General features: G+C 39.0%; 1 protein-coding gene across 1 annotated transcript in view; it reads left to right on the top strand.

Moving 5' to 3' along the window:
• The window catches only part of LOC146599790 (amine oxidase [flavin-containing] B-like), a 52676-nt gene extending 29679 nt beyond the window's left edge, over nucleotides 1-22997 (top strand). The window contains exons 5-16 of the mRNA XM_085297895.1: nucleotides 418-509; nucleotides 3389-3530; nucleotides 4819-4968; nucleotides 6534-6693; nucleotides 8139-8235; nucleotides 9049-9102; nucleotides 13824-13881; nucleotides 14983-15080; nucleotides 16198-16309; nucleotides 17897-17959; nucleotides 18371-18530; nucleotides 22194-22997. Of these exons, the coding sequence (XP_085154021.1) occupies nucleotides 418-509; nucleotides 3389-3530; nucleotides 4819-4968; nucleotides 6534-6693; nucleotides 8139-8235; nucleotides 9049-9102; nucleotides 13824-13881; nucleotides 14983-15080; nucleotides 16198-16309; nucleotides 17897-17959; nucleotides 18371-18526 (1182 nt within the window). The 3' untranslated portion in view covers nucleotides 18527-18530; nucleotides 22194-22997. The remainder of the gene's footprint in view (nucleotides 1-417; nucleotides 510-3388; nucleotides 3531-4818; nucleotides 4969-6533; nucleotides 6694-8138; nucleotides 8236-9048; nucleotides 9103-13823; nucleotides 13882-14982; nucleotides 15081-16197; nucleotides 16310-17896; nucleotides 17960-18370; nucleotides 18531-22193) is intronic.
• Nucleotides 22998-23393: the final 396 nt, after the last annotated feature.

The following is a 23393-nucleotide window of genomic DNA, read 5'->3' as shown; positions in this document are numbered from 1 at the left end:
AATTACTTCATAAAGTTGAGATTATGTTTGTGATGAAGCAAATATTGTGGATAAAGCAGAAGTTTCATCTCCTCCCTTTCTCTGTCCATTTTATGTATTTGCATTATGTGTTCCTCTTTTATTCAGCTTCTAATATTTCTAATGTTTCCGCTCTCCTTTTTTTTTTTTTTCCTAAACTTTTACTTCTAACCCAAAGGGGGAACTGTATTTCTTAAATAAACAAGACAAAACAAAAAAAAACCTCGCTGAACAAATTATTGAAAAATTAATATTAGAAGACTACACAAGTATTATTTTGAAAAATAACCTAAGTTACAGTCCAGATTTCCTCACTGTAAGCTGCAATCAGCCAATTAACTGTTGTTTGTTTTTATGCCACTCATGCATTTCCTGATGAATGCAATTTTGTCTGCTTAGATTCCCAGTGAAGCTCCATGGAAGGCTCCACATGCAGAAGAATGGGACAAAATGACTATGCAAGATTTCATAGATAAAATTTGCTGGACAAAGTAAGAAGCTCTATGCAAGTATATAACACATTATATTTGTATTCCTCGGTGCTCCAGATAGCTGCAACTGCTTGGAAACAGATACAACTACAACTAGAGTAGAGTAGATTTTTTTTTAAGAGATGGGGAAATCAGTTAATAATGGACCACAAGAGTTACCAGCACAAATGAGGAAGCACATAGTGGATTCCACTCTATTTCTATAACTATTTAGGTTAAAATAAAGAGAAGAGGAAAATGTACATTTAACATGGGAGAGCGTTAACTTTGAAGCCACAGGTAGTACCTCCATCTGTTGTGTACACTCTCTCTTTGTTTGTTAACCATTAAAAGAAACATGCTTTGATTACAGTAGGTTTTTGAATCAAACTTCTGATGAAACAGCATACATGTATCCTGTGCTGGGCCAGCTGATTTTGCCAAAGTATTACAAGAATAACATCCATCTCAGAATGGCACTAAAACCACTGTAATGCCCATCCTCCTACTCTTTAGCTGCTGCAATGTATACCACCTAGACAAACTGAAAATACTTCCTCTTTTTATGTATACAACAAGGCAGTTTTTCTTTACTTGCTATTCAAGAACAATTTGATTTACATTCTGTAAAGCAGATTGATTTCTATAGCAACAGCATCAGAATTTATAAACACCCAACACCCTTCCGCAGAGAGCCAGTGCCTGCTTAGTGCGCAAGCTTGCTAGTTCACACTTGAGCTGACGTTGTCATTGACAGGAGAATTTTTATAGTTTCAACCAGGTGCTAGAGAACAACATGATTGTTGTTAATGGACAGTAGGCTCTTGTCCAAAATTTTTCATTTTCATGTCATTTTATTTTCATTTCTAACAAAAGTTGAACAGAGGCATGCAGAAAGCCTTTCTTATTTGTATCATCATCCATATTGAGTAAAACCAAATAGAAATGAATTCTGGCCATTTTACTGGTCATCTTAATTTATAATTTGATAAGGAACTATATAAGTTAGAAAATTGTCACACACTGGTGGTCATTTAATATCCAATAGCAAATGTGACTACAGTCATACTTTTTTCAAACTCAGTGATGGAATAGGACTTGACATTTCACCTGAATGTTAACATAACTGTCAGCCTCCCATAATTCTAAGATGCTTTTCAGATTTTATATGTGCATCTCAGCTTGATTTGCTCAGTTTGTATGAGATTTGGGTAATGCACTGTAAAAACTTCCCACCCTGGAAGGTAGTGATCCAGATGGGTAGTCTTCTATTATTTGCTCTCATCAAAAGACTGGACAGATTTGCTTTTGGCTAGAGTTGCATGCTGGAACAACCCATGTGCTCTTGATTGAAATCAAACTGCCATTTTTAGGTAGAACATCAGGTGAAATTGGGAAACTGAAATGCTGGAAAGCACAAAGGGAAAATGGCCAAAATTATGAGAATTTAACCATTGTCTGACAGCTTATGCCTGAGAAATATTAATAAATATAGATATTAATTCTCCCATTAGACAAAACATCTTTCAGAGCTGATATTTTACACTATGCATTCATACAGACAGAAATTGATAAATGTTTTCTGCATTATTTTTGATTGTCAAGAATGAAACCAAAGTCGTCTTGTAGTTCAGAAAACATGTCTCCCCAGGGGGCAGCTTGATTCTTAGCTTTTTACTTAGCTGGACTTTGCATTTTTATCAAGAACAGAAGATGTTATTTTCTATGTAGAGCTGCAGCTCAGAAGGTTCAAATTACTATAGTCTGAAGATGGAATGTAGGAAGAAATAACTGAATGTGGTTTCTATACTGGTTTGGAGGTTATTGATTGCCTGGTACCTGATGAAATACTTGTAAAGGCTCAATCTCTGTCAAGTTAAGCTGAGCAACTTCTGCTCCTGTCCTTCTTATCATTTTAAATCCTCTTCAGAGTGAAGACAGATGAAGTGTTTACTTTTAACAGGAAGAATGTTTGCCTCAGTCTTTAACTCTTTTTTTAGTGTACCCCAAAAATCTTTGTCAGGTTTATACAATAATTTCCAGTAGAACTGCCATTTTTCTTATTTTTGAAATGAAAGCGTCAACTGCAGGACACAGAAAGTGAGAATCCTTCTTCAAACACAGGCCAATTTTACACTTCTGTGTTCCTCACCACAGGTCCCAGACCACCGTTTAAATGTACCAACTGAAAGTAGCCTTTCCCTTTTCTTGACACTTAAATATGAATTTTTACATACTGTCTCCTGTCTTGAGGCCTTCCTTCTTTTCTGTTTTCCTCCTTTTTTTGCTTCCTGCTTACACTTCTTCCCTTGGTGTGTTCTTGCTACCTGCCTACCTTGATGTGTATCCTGCCTAATGCAGTGGAGGAGACAGCAGTCAGGGGGTGCTGATTTTGGATAATTGGTTTAGACTAGATGGATAACTTGTAGATGACTGATGTTGGATAATCTCTACATTATGTGCTTGGCTGAGGGACAGGCATTCAGCAAGTGCAGAAAGAACAGCAGATCTAGGGTGAAACTTGGGGGCTCTATAGGATAGTAGTTTTGGAGTCCAAGGAAGATGTGAGAGCCCTTAATTCTGAGTCTAGTGTGACAGAAAACTGTCATTTTGTATTAGTAGCAGAAAGTGCAATAAACTTCTTTTGGCTCTTAGGTCTTCTGGAGCACTGATTTTGCTGGAATACAGCATTTTTTTGATTAGTATTTCTTGTGGGATTCTTTAAAAAGATGTTATGTAAAAAAAATTGGTATTGTTCCTTGTTTCAGCTGAATCAAAGAATACTTTGCCCTCAACTTCAACAGAAGAGGTTGCCAAAGATGATCTCTCCCCTGCTAATGAACAAGATTGACATCTTCTTTCAGCTTTTATGCTAGCTCATTTTCTCATCTTTGGTGCAGGGCTGCCAAGAATTTTGCAACTCTGTTTGTGAATGTAGATGTCACTTCTGAACCCCACGAGGTCTCTGCCCTTTGGTTTTTGTGGTACGTGAAGCAATGTGGGGGAACAGCCAGGATATTCTCAACAACCAATGGAGGGCAGGTACTATTGACCATCATCATCTGCTGCTTTTGGGAGGTCATGTTTACACTTGATTGTTTTGCTTGTTTATTTTAATTGAAAGCACAAACTGAGACTTCCATGATTTTGACCTAACAGCACACTCATAACTAGTTCTATTGACTTGCACATTAATCTGGATCTTACAACACCAGTGTAAAGTCTGTTCCTGTGTTTAAGGCATTGGCCCAAGGACCAGCAGATTTGTATTGGTTCCTGACTCTGACTTTCTCTTAGTCTCTGGTTAGAATACCTGCTTTGCTTATCTACTTTTAAAAAAGAAAGTATTAGTTATGCTTCCTTCTGTCCTGAGGCTGATGCAAGGCTTACTACTTCAGAAGCAGCTAGTGGGAATAGTTTTGCAGGAGTATGCAGAAAGCTCCAAACTAATACTGGAAATACAGTCCTGAGCTGAGTTACTAAAGACACAAGCTTCCAAGGATCAAAGCTGTTAAGATTTTCAAATAGTTCTGAAGAAAATGGACACACTTACTTATGTATGATATTGCTCTAAAATATTTGAAAACTGGTGCATTTCAATAAAGTAAAGAATCAGCTAATGGTCTTCTACTGTAGAAATGTAAATTATACATAACTGATTATATTTGGAATAATTAGCGTTTTAGAAATGTAACTTAATTATAAATATATAAATGCATAAAAATAAAAAAGACTACATTAGAATATATAATATATATATTAGAATGCATTAAATACATAAATAACTAATTATGAATAAATTAATTATTAATACGTTATATAAAATTTCTTTGAATCCTGCTGTATGTTAGAGGTGATCTGAGTCTAATTTGAGTTAGATTAGATATCACTGAATAATTTTTTGGTGTGAACTGCTTCATTTCTTATACCCTGTTAATTATCATGAGAGTCAGGGTTCCTGTTTCTGATGCACAGGGATAAGAGCAAACTCAACAAAGGTTTAAAATTTGAAGATCTTCTTAGAAGTGTTACTGATTCATACAGGTCTGCAGAATCCATTTGAAGGTCACATAAGAATGGGTTTTCTCAGGAGGTTGCTGAAACTTTTTATTTTTGCTGGTGCTAAGACAAAGAAGTGCAGAAGTTCACTGAACTGGAGAATAATGCAGATACATTTTCCAAGTGAAACTGCCAAACTTTCCCAGAAAAGTTTGATAATAGAAGATTGGGGTTGTTTTGAATCCCGAGAAAAATGTTTGTCATGATACAAACTTTACATGCATGGCTCTGCTGTTTCCACTTTGCTGAGTTGTCTTTTTCTGTGTTTCAGGAAAGGAAGTTTATTGGAGGCTCTGGCCAGATTAGTGAGAAAATGATGGAACGACTGGGAGGCCGAGTGAAGCTAGGGAAGCCAGTAGTCCGCATTGACCAGTCGGGAGAAAATGTCATAGTAGAAACTTTAGATCATGACTTATATGAGGTAATGAGACAGTTTACGTTAAAGCAAATACTTGTTCTGAGATGCTTAGAAATCTTTATTTTTTTCCTTTTTGGCTTCTCCAAAATTTTGTACCAAAATGTACAGGAGATAAGCGACTATGACAAAGGGTCACATTTTCTTGTCCTTGAGTAACTGATGGCAGAGCTTTAAAATGGTGCCTGAAAAGCATGAAAAAATAAAGTACATGTTCAAAATTTTCCCTCAGTAGCATCCTTCCTTTGTGTTCAGTTAGCTTCAGAAGGGAAGAGCTCTTGTAAGATGAAAATAAAAATGAAGCTTAATAATACCTTTTATGTGAAAAGCATTTGAAGCTCTGCTTTCCAAATTGTAACAGAGAATCCAGACAGAAAGGAGACTAATAGGCTCTTAAAATCATAGAATCAGTAAGGTTGGAAGGGACCTCTGGAGATCATCTAGTCCAACCTCCCTGCTCAGCAGGGTCACCTACAGCATGTTAGACAGGGTTGCATCCAGGCGGGCTTTGAATATCTCCAGAGAGGGAGACTCAACAACCTCTCTGGGCAACCTGGTCCAGTGCTCCGTCACTCTCACAGTGAAGAAATTCCCCCTCATGTTCAGGCGGAACTTCCTGTGGTTCAGTTTTTGACCATTGCCTCTTGTCCTGTCACAGGGGACAACTGAAAAGAGGTTATCCCTGTCCCCTTGACACCATCCCTTCAGGTACTTATACACATTGATCAGATGCCCTCTCAGTCTTCTCTCCCCCAGGCTGAAGAGGCCCAGCTCTCGCAGCCATTCCTCATAGGGCAGACGCTCCAGCCCTCTGATCATCTTTGTACCCCTACACTGGACTCTCTCCAGTAGCTCCAGGTCTCTCTTGGACTGTGGAGCCCAGAACTGGACACAGTACTCGAGATGAGGCCTCACTAGGGCCGAGTAGAGGGGCAGGATCACCTCCCTTGATTGCTGGCAACAGTCTTCCCAATGCACCTCAGGATACCACTGGCTTTCTTGGCCACAAGGGCACATTGCTGGCTCGTGGTCAACTTGTCATCCACCAGCACTCCCAGGTCTTTCTCTGCTGAGCTGCTCTCCAGAAGGTCAGCCCCCAGCTTGTACTGATGTCTAGGGTTATTTTTCCCTAGATGCAGGACTCTGCACTTGCCCTTGTTGAACCTCATGAAGTTCCTCTCTGCCCAGCTCTCCAGCCTGTCTAGGTCTCTCTGGATGGCAGCACAGCCCTCAGGTGTATCAGCCACTCCTTCCAGTTTGGTATCATCAGCAAACTTGCTGAGGAGGCCCTCTTAACACAGAAAATCTTCCCACTGGATTTATTTCAAGTGCTAGGGAAAGAGCCACTGCCCATCATTGGTACAGGTGATTGTTTATATAATGCTTGTTTGATGTTCTAGCAACCAGGATTTTGTGAGGGTTCGGTTGTACAATTCTAGTGATAAGGGCGAAAATTGCTTCAGAAGATATACCCTGTGACCTTCACAGATGTCTGCCAAGGTTCTTAGAGTGATATAGTTATCATGAAGCAGTGGAGATTGTATTTAGTTTATTTATGATTTCTTTTCCAGGGCAAATACGTGATCAGTGCCATTCCCCCAGCTCTTGGTTTGAAGATTCATTTCAACCCACCTTTGCCCCCAATGAGAAATCAGTTGATCAACCGAATCCCCATGGGCTCAGTCATCAAGTGCATCGTGTACTATAAGGAAACTTTCTGGAAGAAGAAGGGTATTAAGTTTTAACTGAAGGGGATAGTAGGGATAGAGAGAGGGGGAGGGTATGTGGTAGCAGAGCATGCTTTGTTTTTAAGGGATGGCAGACCTTAAAAGGAGATTTCATACAGTTCTATGCCATTCTTGCCTTTCCCTGATTGAGAAACCTGAGAGTCTAGGTGGAAAGAAAGGGTGGATGCGTGGAGGAAAAAAAGGGGGGCAAGCATGAAGGGAGAGGTCAGGGTGGGCTCATGCCTGCTCCTTGTTGTCTTGGTTGTTTTTTGTTGTCCTCTCCTGTTCCTTCGGTGGCAGCTGGGTATGAGGTGAGGCTCTCCCACTCGTTCAGTAATGTAAAGGTACAAATGAGGTGTGATAGACAGTTTTATTCTGTCAGTTACCAGTCTGAAACAACTCTGCCTTTTGGATGCTTTATGCAGGATTCATTAAGGTGTTTTCACATAGACCCTTCCATCTGGATGTGTCATCCTGGGCTCTGTTTATATACCGAATACTTCCACCTTCCTCTAATCTCATTTAGAACTCACTTGAATCTCAGAGGAACTGCTCTGTAGAGTTTATCCATTTCTCTTCACTGGTTGTAATAAGAGTCCATAGCCTTATTGTTAACATCTTCATTTGTCTACAAATGTTACTTGCCCTTTGTCACTATGATATTACAGGATTTTTTTTAGTCAGTGAATGATTCTAAGAGTTCTGGATTTTGGCCTTAAGGTTTTGGGATGGACTGGTAAGAGGTGACTCCCATTCCCTGGTAAAACTCATAGTTTTCACACTGTGCTTTTAAGAATGATTGTTCTTCTTTGAAGAACATATTTTCAGAGCATTGTATAAATATATCCTTGTATGTCTGTGATAAACGTCATATATAGAAACAATTGTGCCAGGAATATTTGAACCTCTTCAGTATCTGAGAGCAATCTGCTTCTGTGAAATAAAATAACTTACTAACTGGGTTGCAGAATAATTTATTTTTGTATCATAAATTCAACAACAGGAGAGTCCTTCATTGACTTTCAGCTTTAAAGATACTTGGAAAGGATTGGTAATTGTCATGATATCTAGATCTAGACTGTCTCTTCTAAATAGGACCTAGCACTTCTCAGAGCCCAGGTAACACTACACTGCCTTGTAAATCAGCAAGGGAGCTGCACCGTAATCTTTGTCACTTGATGGGGATGGCATTACTTTTTTTTTTTTTAATTTCTCGTTGTCTTCATTTTCATATCTTTCCATATTAGAATCACAAAATCAAAGAATGATACGGATTGGGAGAGGCCTCTGGATGTCATCTGGACCAACACCATGCTCAACACAGGGCCAATCTAGATCAAGTTGTTTAGGGTTTTTTCCAGTTGAGTTCGAAATATTTCAGACTCTCCAGAGCCTGTTCCTATATTCGAATACTTGGTTCCTAACTACTTTCCTCCATATCATCACCAGATTATTGTGGTACCATGATCATTGAAGATGAAGATGCTGCAATTAGTCTGACACTCGATGATACTAAGCCTGATGGCAGCTTTCCTGCCATAATAGGGTAAGAGACAAAGAAGGTGTCTAGGTAATGTCTATTCATTTTGTCTTAGAGGAAATTTAAATGGAAACACTGATGCTTTGAAGGGGAAAACTTTAGTAAAATACACAGTTAAAGGGTTGAGTTGCTCAATGTATAGTGTTTTTACTCTATGGCTTTTTTCCTTCAAAAAAGTTCTCCCTGCGATTTATTTGTAAATTTCAAAAAATAAAATTCTATTTTTTTTATTTTCTTTTTCTCCCTATTTTTTCTCCTTTTCATTTGGCAAAATAGAAGATAGAGTAGAGAGAAGGAAGGAGAATAAAGACAAGGGAGAATGGAGAGATTTAAAGTTTTCTCCAAATATTTTGCCTCCCCCCAAACTTCCGATTCTTTAAATGAAGAATTTAGAGAATTTCTAGAAGTATATATTATTATTATTATTATTTTATAGACAGCTAGGGAAGAATATGTTCAATCTTAAAAAGTTATTGAACAATAATTGCCAGTTGCATTCCAAGCTTCACTTTTCATTGTTATATGCCCACATGTACTTCTGTATAAAATTTAGAGGATGAGAAAACAGCTCGTACAAATTTTCTAAACAAGACTACAGAGTGATTTCCTGTATAGTGAGTTCTGCAAGCAGGGTCCAGTGTGAGAGCTTGCATAGCAAGTACCATTACACAAAAAGGTGAAATGAATATTTTGGATAGGGAGCCAAAAGCTAGTAGTGATGCTAGGTAGTTGGAATCGTAAGATATTACCATTTTAATCAATGCAGGATAGGTGATAACATAATAAAAGTTAATTGTTTGTGATCTTCCTTTTTTGTAGCTTCATTCTCGCTCGAAAATGTAGGAGACTGACGCACCTCACAAAAGAAGAAAGGTAAGGGCAAACACTGAAGGCTTATATAGAATCTGAGCTTATGTCTTAAATGACCAGATCAGGAAAAATAATGCCCTATTTCCAAGGAAGCTGTCTGTAACTTTGTGATGGTACACAGGAATGCTACTTTAAGAAAGAAGCTCTCTTGTTTGTTTTTATGGGAATTACATTGAGCCATCACTGATACTGGCAGGAAACATTGCATTTAGTCCCTGCCCTTTGGAAACTCTGGAGTCTGGAAACTCTCAGGTTCTCGATTTCCAACAGGACTGCTCTGCTTACATGTACTCAGTACAAAAAGCTGTCCTAAGCTGCTGCTCTAGGCTGGTTGCTAAGGTCACTTTTTATAGGAAGGGTCTGGTGCCAGCCTCATTCTCCCACTGCTACCCCTGTAGCCTCCTGGAGGTGCATTGAGCACTTTGAAAGCTTGCTAGCAGGGACAAGGTTGGCTATTGGACTTGATTTTGCTAATCATCCTACGTCAGGCCCTTGGAAGGTCTTTTCAGCCTTTGTAACTCACTGCAGCCTTGATGTGGCTGCTGTGAACTGGATCTCAACATCCTGAAGGGGTCAAAAAGCTGCCTCCAGCTCTCCACTTCTAGTTGTAGAAAGACACACTTTTCGACCGCGGATTAAAGTTTTTTCTACTGTCTTGTTAGAACACATACATGCATAGAGTAGTGCTGTTTCCTCTATTATTAACATTAAATTTTGAGTAATGAGTTTTGGTCTCACACTGTTTCACTGCACATCCTCTGTTCAGCCCTGGTGAGGCCTCATCTCCTCTACTCAGCCCTGGTGAAGCCTCACCTCAAGTGCTGTGTCCAGTTTTGGGCTCCACAGTCCAAGAGAGACATGGAGCTACTGGAGAGAGTCCAGCATAGGGCTACGAAGATGATCAGAGGGCTGGAGCGTCTGCCCTATGAGGAATGGCTGCGAGAGCTGGACCTCTTCAGCCTGGGGGAGAGAAGACTGAGAGGGCATCTGATCAATGTGTATAAGTACCTGAAGGGATGGTGTCAAGGGGACAGGGATAACCTCTTTTCAGTTGTCCCCTGTGACAGGACAAGAGGCAATGGGCAGAAATTGAACCACAGGAAGTTCCGCCTGAACGTGAGGGGGAATTTCTTCCCTGTGAGAGTTACGGAGCACTGGCACAGGTTGCCCAGAGAGTTTGTGGAGTCTCCCTCTCTGGAGATATTCAAAGCCCGCCTGGATGCAACCCTGTCTAACATGCTCTAGGTGACCCTGCTGAGCAGGGAGGTTGGACTAGATGATCTCCAGAGGTCTCTTCCAACCTTACTGATTCTATGATTCTATGGTCAAATTAAAAGCTACGAGTGTGCAAATATGATAACATTATTTTGACATGGAGAAAATACATTTATATTTAAAGCATGTCACAAGGAATACCGAGTGTCCAAATAAACATTTTATAGTAATAGCCAGCCTAACTAGAATACTTGTTGTCATCTCAGAATTAGCTTTGCAGGTATCTTTGCAGCCTGTGGATAATGGGCCTAAATGGGGCTGTTAATATCCCAGTCTCTTGAAATGACAGCCTGGTCCACAGAGTTCCTTCAATGTTGGCAAAAATGGACAAAGCAGCTTTTTCTTCAGCATTTAGGCTTTGAAATAGTCAGTGACCTGCTGGGAGTCTCTTAAAAACAGTGCAAGTATTCTGAAATCCAGTGCATCCAGCATCTTAAGCCATCATAAACACCAAATGGTATCTCGCACTGTGTGCCAACATACAAGATGCATCTGAGCATCTTGTATGCTCAGAATAGCTGTTTAAGAACAGCCTCTAAATTTCTGTGAAATGAAGGAATGCCGTAACATGTATAAGGCTCCATTAAAGACAATTTGCTTTCGTGTGGGTGTTGAAAGTATTAGCATGACTGACTCTGCTATTGCCTATAGTTAAGTTTTAAACAGCAAGATTTTGAACATTTGTCTTTTTGAGGCATAAACCTTAGACTGGGAAAGACTTATTTTGGGGGGGGATAAGAAATGGTTATAAATTATGCTTGGGTTGATACCCAATAGATGTACCTCAGTTTGGGGCCCAGAGGTGCTTCTCTGAATCCTGCCTTCCTTGTCCCAGCTTGTCAAGGCAGGAGCCTGCTCGATGAAGCTACACCTCCTCCCCTGTACACAAGTATGACTATCCTTTCAGGGGAAACTGTAGTCCTGGAAAAGGTAGAGCATGATCGCCCAGGATGCACCCAAGTAGATGAGAGCTATGCTGTTTGCAGGGAGGAATCCCTTCTAACTGTGGCTTCTTGCAGCAATCTGCAGAGGAGCAAGGTGGGCCAGCTGTCTGGTGAGATGTGGTGCTCTCCAGTTATCTAGAGCTGGGCTCCCCCTTTATCACATTGTCAGCAATGGCTACGATTTTCAGCATTCCTTGTATGGGAGGAATGGCATCTAGGGTTTGTGGCAGCTATTTCAAATCATGGCCTGGAATCATACAAGAGGAGACAAAAACTTTTGCAGCCTGAGCCAGATTTAAGGGAGTGAAACCCACTGCTGTCTTCTATCTGGTGTTCTCAGGCCAGGTGACAATGAGTAATTGGAGTAGTTAGATTACGTCCCATCTTTCATAGCTGTGCAATGAAGGTGGTGGCATTGTGCACTGCCTTGGAGTAAAAGACCAGGGAAAAGAGCTGAGCGCAGGCACTTCTGCATCATAGCAGGGAATCACCAGGCAGACTAATTCTCAACAGGACCCTCTCTGGCCAGCCCTAGATATAACATTCCCCTTATCAGATCTGATGACAATTTCATAGTTGAATCCAAGGCCAAGAAATAAGGGTTTTACTCATTGCATATGCTGTATTCAGTATATTCCATGCTAGCAATAGCCCATAAATAAATAACTGTTTAAAGTGTTCTAGCACAAAAGACACAGATTTCGTAAAAGGCCAACATATCTCTAAGAATTATTTTTGTTAGGGTAAATGTCCTCACTGACAGATTATTATTGGTACAATTCAACCCTTTGGAAACTGAACATTTTTTTTTCAAGTAACACCTTGTTATCAATTAAATAACTCCTTACTAGGTCAAAATTTCTTTGATATGAAGAGGTCATTGACCTGAAAGTTAATATTTACTTTTTCATAGCTATCTTAAAGTAACTTTGTCTTTATTTGCAATATAGTTAGCAAACAACTGTGAACTTTTATCTTTTTGAAGCCCTGCAGCTGACCTGACAGCCTCTGTTATGCCATTTCCAGGCTTTTTGGAGGGTATGTGAGTCACACCTGCAGGGCACAGGCAGATCTCAAGAAGTGTTCTCCACCCCTGTCATGGGGCTAAGAGGAGCAGAAGTAGATGGATCCCAAGGTGATGCTCATTTTCCTGTGAGCCCCATAGTGTGACCAACTTACTGGAAAGCAGAAGGTGATGGGCATTTGTGAGGGGAGTGGGCAGTCCCTAGCAGGGTATTTTGCTGGAAAGTGCCATTGAAATGTCTCTGTTTGGTTCAGACACTGTGGGGGTGCTGGTGGTCTGCAGGGCACAAAAGTCACTGCTTAGAGGGACGATATCGTCCCTTTAGGTATGGCTATTGTGGGATCTCTCTCACCCTGAGACTGCCGAAGAATGTCAATATTTACCTCTGGCAGCTCTGGAAACCCCCCTGGCCGGGCAGTATCTCACCATGCATTTCTGCTGCTGGAGCAAGGAATTGGCTACTTTCCTCCTGGCTGACAGGGCTGCTGCAAGACTTGTCACCTGAGAGCAGTGAAATCATCCCAGGGTCACAGCTCTTTTGAATGTTTGCAGCCTCCACATTTTCTACTCAAGCACCAACCTGCACAGAAGAACACCTTATCTAAAGCCCTTCAGTTCTTCCTGTTCTTTTTCTCTTTTTTTCCTCATCCTCCCTCAATATGCTTCTTTGAGTTCAGCTGCTCATAGCTGAGCTCCTGCAGAGCTGGGTGCCTTCATACTGGAGCATATTTATGGATTCCTGGTGTGCTTATATAGCTGTAAGCGTAGCTCAAACACCTACAGAATTTGGACTGATATATTTCTGCTGTGCTTTGTGCCCAGCATAGCATGGAATGTGCTTGCAAAAATAAATCAAATAAATGTCTTTCTAGTGTTTTGTTTACATAATTGTTAACTGTTGTTTCATCTTCATCTTGGTCTATTTGGGAAGTGGTGCAGTGCAGCTAACAGTAAACAGAAAGATCCTACAGCTTGTAAGAACAAACTTTATTGCATTTAGGGTTTGATACCGAGTGAAGTATGTTCGTGGATCTGTAGATTCATACACTAAAACAGGAGGAGATTTTATAGATATATAAATAAAGTACTGATTCTTTGAGAGCCTCAGGCTATCGATACCTATGCCTTTGTAGGAACAGATCATAACTTGGGCTGTCTGTCAAGAGAAAAAGTGCAAAGCTTCACTTCTTTCTTTTCCTGACAGCCTAAAGGACCTTTGGGTAATATATGACTGTGGGCTGCTAGAGGTGTATTGAGGAGACAGCTTGCATAACTGGCACTTCTACAACACAAGAGTTTATTGAATGATAGAGTTATTTCTAAAGTGATCCAATCCAGAGTCTGAGCAATTAGGATAGACCCTGAAGGGCTGAAACCTCAAGCTTAACCAGATATTAATGCTTGTTCTCTCAAAACTAGAGCATGTTAGCAGCAGTTGATTTTACTTACAGAGAAGTTTTTGTTGCTTTTTTTTTTTTCAGGAAGAAGAAGCTGTGTGAACTTTATGCAAGGGTTCTGGGATCAGAGGATGCTTTGCATGTAAGAACAAAATATACACCACAGTGTCTCTTGTCAGACTTCATAGAATGGTAAAGTTGGAAGGGACCTCTGGAGGTCATCTACCAACCATCAGGCAAGGGGCCCATATGGGGATTGAACCCACAACCTTGGCATTAGCACATGCTAGCAGCAACCCACCTTGTTGAAATGGGGAATGACACAGTGACACTGGAAAGCAGCTGTGTTCTGGCAGAGTGCTCCCTAGCATTTTGGAAAGGTACCTGCTGCAGGGGTGCCCGTAGCTTTCTGTAGAGGAGCAGAGAGGACGTTGTGGCAAATCTCACTTTGTATTTGACACTGAGAAGAAGAACGATCTTATGAAACAATTAAAAACACAGGCATTGTATACCAGCTTCAGTGGTAAGAGTGACATTCACAATGGTTACTACTATGCCATAAATCTCAGTTGTCTTCAGATGCAACAGGCTTGCCATTCCCTCTCAGTCCTCAGTCCCTCACAGTCTGTGTCCAGCATAAAGTTTCTTCTTTTACTAGTTGTTGGCTGCATATGCTTTTCTTTTTGCCTTTCTCTTGCCTTCCCTGTAATGGTTAAATAGCTGATAGGATTTGTGGGTTCTCAAACTTGCTTTATGTTATTAATGCCCATTATCCTTTAAGGATAATTTTAGGTGAGTTGGATGTTGTAGATATGAGTCTCAAGATCATATCTTTTTAAACATAGCAATAGAGCTACGCAAATGCCATACTTCGCATTTTTGAACAGAGTGTGCTTGTATCCAGTGGGCATATTGTGAATGTTGTATGTGTTTACATTAGAGATTAACTTCATTTTACATGGCTCTAATTTATGCTCTAAGCATAAATTTATGTTGACAGATTAAGAGGATTTTGTCCTACAATGTCCATATTAGCTTGTTTACAAAAAAAAGCTAGCTGTGTCTTGAATTAAGATTTATTATATCTGATCCATGCTGCATTAAGAAACTTGTTAAATGTCTTGTCAGGCATTGTCATGCAACAAATCGTAAATTACTCCTCACTGCAGTCTACTCAGTTCTTTTTTTAGTTTCCTCAGGACTTTGTCCATTCCTTGGAGTGAATTAATCTCTGTTTTTACAGCCAGTGCATTATGAAGAGAAGAACTGGTGTGAAGAACAGTATTCTGGAGGGTGCTACACAGCATACTTCCCACCAGGCATAATGACTCAGTATGGAAGGTACAATGTCTATTAATGATGAACTTCAGCGTAGTAAGATAAGACCAAGTTAATAAACAACCTTAGAAAGGATCATAAATTCTCTGTCGCTCTACTGGCTTTATACTTTTAAAATCATTAAGGAATGTTTTAAGCAGGTATAGCTTACCACTTCTCTCCATTGGGGTTTATGATGGATGAGTACAGTAACTTAGGGGCTTTTTTCACTTCTGTTATTCCGTGAATACAGCTGACTTGGAAGGGAGTGTGGAAGTTTTTACGATCTGTTTACAAAACAGGTTTTTGGTGTTTGAGATCACTGTTACCATTTCCAGCACATCTTTCACTGGTATTTTATAAATACTGGTAGAGAACAAAGTCCTGCCAACACTGACTGTTAGGAGTGATTCGTATGGCCTGTTCCTCTTAGGAGATAAACACTTACTGCATTAATCAGTGTGCCATTGTCTACAGGCCTCTCAGACATATTTTTTTTTCATGAAAATAAGATTTACCAAAAAGAAAAAAGGCTTACTGATCAGATCAGTGATTGCATTTCAAATGCCTAGTTTTTAATGTAGTATCGTAGATCTCCTTAAAGTTTAAGTCTTCACAATTTAGAAAAAAATGAGAGCAGTGAAGCAGCTGTAATGAAGAACATACAGAGTCCTTAGATTTTAAAATAATTTTTGTGGTACTAATTGTTGCAATTTCTGGCAAAAATGAATAAAAGATACCCCCCATTTTTTTCTTATTATTTAGATATCATGGCACTATACTTCAGAATGCTGCACTGTGAAGTCTAGAAAGCCAGTGATGACTGGCACTGTTTTTTGGGATGCTAGCTAAACTCATAAGATAGAATAAGTCTCATCTCAGACTAATTGTCCTTTACACTTTCACAAGTACTAGATCATTATCTAGAAATAGCGTTACAAGGATCACAATACAGAAAATATGAACACTGCTGTGTCTGTTGTAAAAGGGAAATGCAATGCAGACTCCAGCTCAAGCCCCTGAAGTTACTGTCTTTCAGTTTTCACTGTTACTTAAAACGCTCTTATTCTAATCTTTGCCCAAGGATTTTAGTCATCTTTCTTAATGTGGATGATGTGACTTATTGCTTGTCCCTCTCAAGGATTCTTCGGCAGCCCATTGACAGAATCTATTTTGCTGGCACAGAGACAGCCACTGAGTGGAGTGGATACATGGAGGGGGCTGTTCAGGCTGGAGAAAGAGCAGCCAGAGAGGTAAGACACAAACCCAAAGTAAAAAGCACTGTCAAGTATCCTGTGTAAACTGGCTAGAGGCCAAATGGGGACTGAGTGTTGCCAACTTCTGTCATTCCAAAATCTTGACGCAGATCCCTGATAAGGGGATAGGCTTCAAAAAGAATTAAGGTTATGCATTTAGATTTGGAATATTTAGGATGTACTCTGGCTATTTTATCAAACTCTTCTGTTTCCAGGAATTACGTGTTTCTTTATTCTTTAATGGGAAGATTCTCAGGCTTTTTTTTCCCCCAGAAATGGGTGCATTGTGTTGGTCATCATACTGAGAGACCTTGGTCGTTAGCCTCATTTGTAATAGCTCAGTTCTGATGGTCTGCAGACCAGCAAGCCCCTTCCTCAACTGTTTCTGAGCATTACTATCGATTTAGTGCCTTATATATAGTCCTTACGCAAAGACTTAAGTATCTTGCTTGATAAGAAGGTGCAAGTTCCTCAAATATTTTTCGTAAATGTTGCAGTTTCTGGAGCAGCAAGAAAAATCTCGTCTTTTTTTATGAGGGGAAGGGAACCTTATGTATACAAACTATAGTCATAGAACAGAAATTTGTTTTGTAAGGGATCTGGATAGTTCATATAGTCAGAGATCAGCTGTACTTAAACTGTCCCACATATGCAGGTTGTATCCAACCTGTTCTTGAAAACCTCCAGAGGTAGCACTTTATGACCTCTGTAAGGAGGCCTCCACAGACCTTAGCAGAGAAGTTGGCAAGTGAGCTTGACTAGTAAAAATGTGTTGTTTTTCTTTTTCTCATTTATTTATGACAGTTAAAAATCCAGTGTAGGGATGTTTCTCACCGTTTTAGATAAAGACTTGACGATATTCCTGAATCTTGTCTAAAATAAAAGCCTATCTTAAAAGAATGCATATCTAGTTAAATGTACAAGGGACTGAAATAGGAAAAAAACATTAACGCATCGTCTTCATTTTATTTTACTTAAAAAAAAATCATTTTGCTGTCTTTCATTATTATTGTTTCAGATAATCTTTCTTCTTCATCCCTGGTATCTTTGATACTATGAATGATTACTTTTCCAGTGTGAAAGTTTTCTTTTCAATCTTACTTTTCTCTGGCTGAAAATGAGGTCCTGCCATTGCTCACAGGATCCTGTTCCTTTTCCTACACCACAGTAAAATTTACAAAACAAATGACTCCTAGCTTCCTATATAGGTTGCCCATTCAGTAGCTGTTTGATACACACCTCTCTTGTGTACTTAAGTGTGTACTTAATTCTTAGGCATGCTCATATTACTGTATTCACATAGGACTAGTCAAGGTCTGACATCTCACATTGAATAATTAAGCATGGTGAGGTATTTCTGTTGTTTTTACTTTCTCCTAGGAGGAATATCTTACTAAATATCAGGCCTCCCCAGAAATGACTTGTGCAAAGATCTGGCTTTCTTTAAAATTTGAACACACACAGATTTGTTTGCTAATTTATCTTAATCAGGCCAATAATATTTTAAAACAAAAATTGAAACACAAACCTTTTGCCCTTTGGAGGAATGAATGTTACTTACTATGAAATGTTACTTATTTTTAGATACTGTTTGCTATGAGGAAAATCCCACACAGTGAAATTTGGAGGCCAGAACCTGAATCAATTGTAAGTCTTTCTGTATTAAGTGGATTATTTTCTTTGATACTACTGACGAGATAAAATTCTGTTGGTTGTTTTTTAGATAAGTTCTTTAAACCAAAACCACCGTGATCTTTCTGTTACTCACCAAAGCTACCCTTTCCTGAACAGAAACATGATAGAAGTCCAGAGAGGGCTCCCCTCTACTGATTCAGTAACATGGAATTAAAAAGAATTGTATTTTTTGCCTCTGAATTCTTTTCATGTGTCTCTTTTTCTTCCTTCTAAATGAGAAGAAAATTTTGAGACCTTGTACTTTTTGATAACATGAACTGTCTCAACCCATTTTTGTTTCTGTTGCAAGATGTTTTAGATTTATATCCTGCCCACCTGCTCATGATGGTTATGTTGTGTTAACGATGGATGCTCTCTCCACAGGATGTGCCAGCTCTGCCCATTACTACAACCTTCTGGGAGAGGAACTTACCATCTATACCAGGACTGCTAAAGCTAATTGGCTTTTCCACTTTCTTCACCTCTGTGACAGCTGCAGGGCTATTTGCCTACAAAAAAGGACTTCTGGTTCGAAACTGAAAAGGTGCCAAAAAAAAGCCTCACACTTACTGTTTTATTTTATTCAGAGTTTTTTTTTTTTTTGGCAAATACTTCCCTGTCTCCAGAATCAGATCATGACTGGAGAAGAGGAGAAAACAGTAGAGAGAAGTTGCTAGAAGGGAGGTATGAATAATAAAGGGGATCCAGACTGAAAAAGCACCCCTTGAATCCAGGCGTACTTCTAGCAGTAATTTTTTGTTGTTGGATTTTTAGGAAACCCTGTCAAGCATTATCACCTTGAGGTTTTTAATCCAGATCTCAGAACAGAAGTGACAAAAATACCTCAATAAAGCCTGTTCTGATGTAATTTCCAGACATTTTTACACTTGCATCCGAACCATACCCTGAACTCCAAGTCTTCGTAGGCACATCCATCTCTAGCTGTAAACAAAGTATTTCTGCCCATTGTCTCTAATTGGGAAAATAAATCCATAGCTTAAAGAATAATTAATTAGTTCATGCATGCTGCTGGTGGAGATCTTTCAGTTGAGTTGTTCACTAATGTCTGAAGCCCAGGCAGCACCTAAAGAACAAGTCAGGATATCTTTTGAAATGGTAGTCTAAATTTATCCATCTAAACTATGCAAATATGCCCATAGTTTATTAGTATCTCCAAGAGCATAATTGTCTCACAGTGAGTTAAAGACAATGTCTTTGCTGCCTTTGGCAATGAGGTTGAATTTTGAGATCGCCAGCTACGTTCATGCTGCCTGTAAGGGCAGAGCTTATGCATCCTTGTGTGAGATCGGATCTTCTCTGCCTAAAAAACTGTCAGGCTCCAGACTACAGCCAATGTGAAGCAGTGTAAAGCAGTATGGCTGATCAGGATGTTGGGCTCAAGTATGAACGGGGAGCCTTGTGTTAATATGAGGGTACAGATGTAGCCTTTGGAACATTTGTCACCATGTCTAGTGCCTCTATGGCTCCATGGTTTTACCTCCATAAGCTGTTGCAAGATATCAAGGGAACAAATTAACCTCTGCCTATCCCAGGAAGCTGTAAAGTTGGCCATAAATGCTCTTTTACATCATTTTCTTATCTCCTTTTTTTTCTTTAATCTTCTTAGGTTTAGACTTTGAACACCTTGACACAAGGGCTTTCTCTTGCCTGGTAAAGTACAATGGGCTTGAAAATGTAGCTTTGCATAAAAAATAGGAACTTTATCTGTGTCTCTACACTTGCTTCATGCTGAACACAGCTTAATTCAGAACTTGATTTCATTCAGCTTGATTCAGAACGTCAGTCTTTCCTAACAGCAAGATCAGTGTGATTAGCACTTCCAGTTCAGCCTGCTGTGCAGTGTTGTACTGACTGCATTTTTGGTAGCCAATCAAGGGTATAAACGACAGAGAGAGCAAACAGAACCATGTCAAACAGTCCTTTACAGCTGCTTCTGCCTTCCCTTGTTCGGTACATTTCAAACAGTGTAAACCAACAAAAAAAAAAAATGCCCCAAAACTTTAGATGCCTGCCTGTAAACATCAAAGTACCTTTTTCTAGATTATTCTGCTGTTTTGTATCTGTACAAGACACAACAGGAAGTCACAGATATAACTGAGGGCAGGATTTGGTCCAGTGCACATGGAGTTTGAGAAAATTTATGAAGTTGGAATGTTTCCTGAGCCTATATGCTGCAATTCTCCCTTCAGCTAGTGATGATTTATATGTAAAGAAATTATATTGCATTAAAAAAAATGGAGGGAAGTATGATAATATGTTTAGCAACTGGGGTGAGCAAATGGTAGAGGAACTATATCATCAGTCCCGTGCAGAAGTTTTTGGGCTAACATCAGGTTTCCTTGTTTGTGCTGAGTAGCACTTTATTCTCCAAATGGAAATCCACTAAACTACTTATAAAGCTGTAATATTTGTGCATGAAGTTCTGACCTGCCCTTATGTTTCATTCTTTTAAACTTCATGGGTCAGTTAAAAATCTTTTTGTAGCTGCAGTTTGGATTTTATCACAACAGAGTATCACAAAAGAGTGTCCTATAACATGTCCTCATTTTAAAATGCATCAGGGAACTTTTTAGACATAAAGATTCTTCAGTCAGAAAAATAGTGCAGTACATATGGCCTTTCTCATTGTATGACACAGAGCATTAATTGGCTAAGACATTTGTCAACCTCAAAGTATGCCTAAATTACTTCTATGTGGGCTTTCTGTCTGTGTGATTTATTTACTAAAAGAATGAAGGACCCAGAGCTGAATGGGAACTGTACAAGCTCAGAGCTTTTGCAGCTTAGGTAATTCTTGGGCCAAAAAATAGACATAAGAACCTAAATTTGGGAAGATATTTTTAAAGTCTTGGTCTAATATTGATAAGTTTTAGACAGTGAATACCTACTTATGTAATACATATGGACATATAAAGAACTGCTACATTTGCAGAATGACTTCCTGCAGAAACTACTTGAAATTCAAGTAGTTTCAAGTAGTCAATTCCCATTTCTGCCCTAGAAATACTCTGCAGGTCTGGAAAGAGGGGGCAAACCCTTGAGACTGATAAAGACGGGTTGCTTTTATTCATGTCCAAAATGTATCTGTCTTTATCTTTTTTTGCTCCTGAATCTGGAAGAGTTTTTTCCTAGTCTAACAAGAAAATGCTCTGTGCCACAGGAGTAGAAAACCCAAGGAGTAACAGAATTTAGGCATAGGTAGCACTGATCTTAATCATAACCAGAGCTTCTCACAAGCCTGGTCAATTTTTAAAAGGATGTATGTATAGATATAAACCTTTCTTAGTTTCAAAGTGAAACAAAATGGGAGAAAAAAAGCCCATGAAGAAAGCATTTCTTATGCTATCTGTCAAAAACAAAAGTTGGAACTGTCTGAAATCCCAAACTGAATTTGGATCTCCTGAGATTTCTAGCTAAGTCTTATGGATCTGGGAGGTCTGAATGCAACATTTGTAATAACACTTAAAAGTTTTTGACTCTCTTTCCAGACTCCGTAAACATTAGGAATTCTCTCTTTGACTCTACAGCAGTGTCTTGCTAGGATTAGGTTGTGGAGTCTATGACCACTATATGATTAAAAGCAGGTGTTAGCTGTTGTTTCCTCAACATCTTCCAAATAAAAGGAAAATATGACACTTTGTGTATGTGTATGCCAGTGTATGGAGAAAACTGATAAATATAGATAGAGAATTGAAAATTCATTCCCATGAGTAGCGGGAATTGTTAGCACTGGTTTACATTTTAAAATAACTTCACCCTAAACCTTCAAAGAGGGAAATTGGGTTTGGTTTAACTGGTATTTGACAGTGCTGTATTAATAATTTATTAACATGTTTGATGAGAAATCCAATGCTATGAAAAAAAGCCAGCAATTTTCCAACTTAAAAAAAAAATTCATTATAGAAACAACCATGGAAATAATAATATTTTTCTGTTATGAACTGATCTGTGTAATCATGTATATTTTTTAAGGATCTTAATTTGCTAGAAAAGGATGGTTCACTTGCTTGTACACTGTTCCAATAGCAATTATATATAGCAGAAAATGTCAGATCATAGTGTGAAAATCTGTGTTAATCAAAATGTTTGAAAGCTACTTGTATAAACTACTCAACAATAACAAGGGAGGGAACAGTCTGAGTCAGCCCCATATCTTTTCTTAAATGATATCTTTTTCTCAATGCAGATACTGATTCCAAATAACACATCCACTGTCAATGAGAGACATTGATGATACTGAAATATATGTCTAAGCGTTGTCCATAATTGGAATCCAACGCCTGGATGAGAAACAAGAGGCTTTTGTTGAAATAATCTTGCTGCTTCTTCAGTGGGACTATGATTTCGCTTGGATAAGCTTTATAAAAGTGCAAAAATTTAAAATCTTTTTGAGATATGAAAGAAAAATATTTTCATGGAAGAAGGAATTCTATGTCCTACTAGACTGCTCTGATGCAAACGGGAGCCAGAATTAAATAACAACAGAGCTACCAGTACTCTCTGACAAGAACTAAACGCACTTAAAATGCAGATTACAAGTGCCCACAAATACACCTTTAAACAAACTAACGTTCCCTCTTACAATGACCATGTTGATCTCATAGTTTATTCTTCAATAAAGATAAAAACAAGATGGCCAAAGTGGTCTTACTTTCAAAGTATCTCTACAATTAAATTGTTTATGCATTGTCATAGACTGCAGCTTATAGTGTGTCTCCTGTGAACAAGTACAGATCAGTGTTAAGTGGTGCCTGCCTCTATGTTTTGGAAGAAAAAAAAAGTGACTTCACTTTGCAGGAATATATATGCTGTGTGCGTGATGAATTTGTGCCTTTTATAACTGTAGCATTTTCTCAAGTGCCTCTGTGGTGACTGTTTCCTTTGATTTTCTTCTTAAGTTCCTGTTTCAATAGGCTCTGCAGGTATTTTTATCTGACAGTTGTGAACCTTTTTTTAATCGTAATTAGAATCAATAAATATTATCATGTCACATTACTGTTTGAGGCTTTTTCTTCATGAATCTAAAACCTTCCTTCTGATTTGGTTGTGAATGTAAGTATTATTTAGTAACATAACATTTCACATACCCAAGTGACACCTGTTGTATATCTTTAGATTTTTTTCAGTAAACAAAGCTCTATAAAGAAAAATACATACATTCAGCAATAATTCTTCCTAAAATATTGATGGCCAACTGTCACGTCTAGAAAGTTGTTCTTCTTATTATAGGCAGGCTTGGAGTATCACCATCTGAACATCGGAGGAAACAGACCTTGTACCAAAGAGTATAGAGTGTAAACATATGACACCTGGAAGGAAAGAGACAAAATCATTGACCCAGTTTCATCCAGCAGCTCAGTGTCAGTGCTAGAAATATAATACATCT

The sequence above is a fragment of the Rhea americana genome, unplaced genomic scaffold, assembly GCF_003343005.1.
Source record: "Rhea americana isolate MKP2758 unplaced genomic scaffold, rheAme1 scaffold_132, whole genome shotgun sequence".
NCBI classification, from domain to species: Eukaryota; Metazoa; Chordata; class Aves; order Rheiformes; family Rheidae; genus Rhea; species Rhea americana.
Note: the sequence above shows the minus strand (reverse complement) of the source record. Positions and strands in the feature narration are given on the sequence as shown.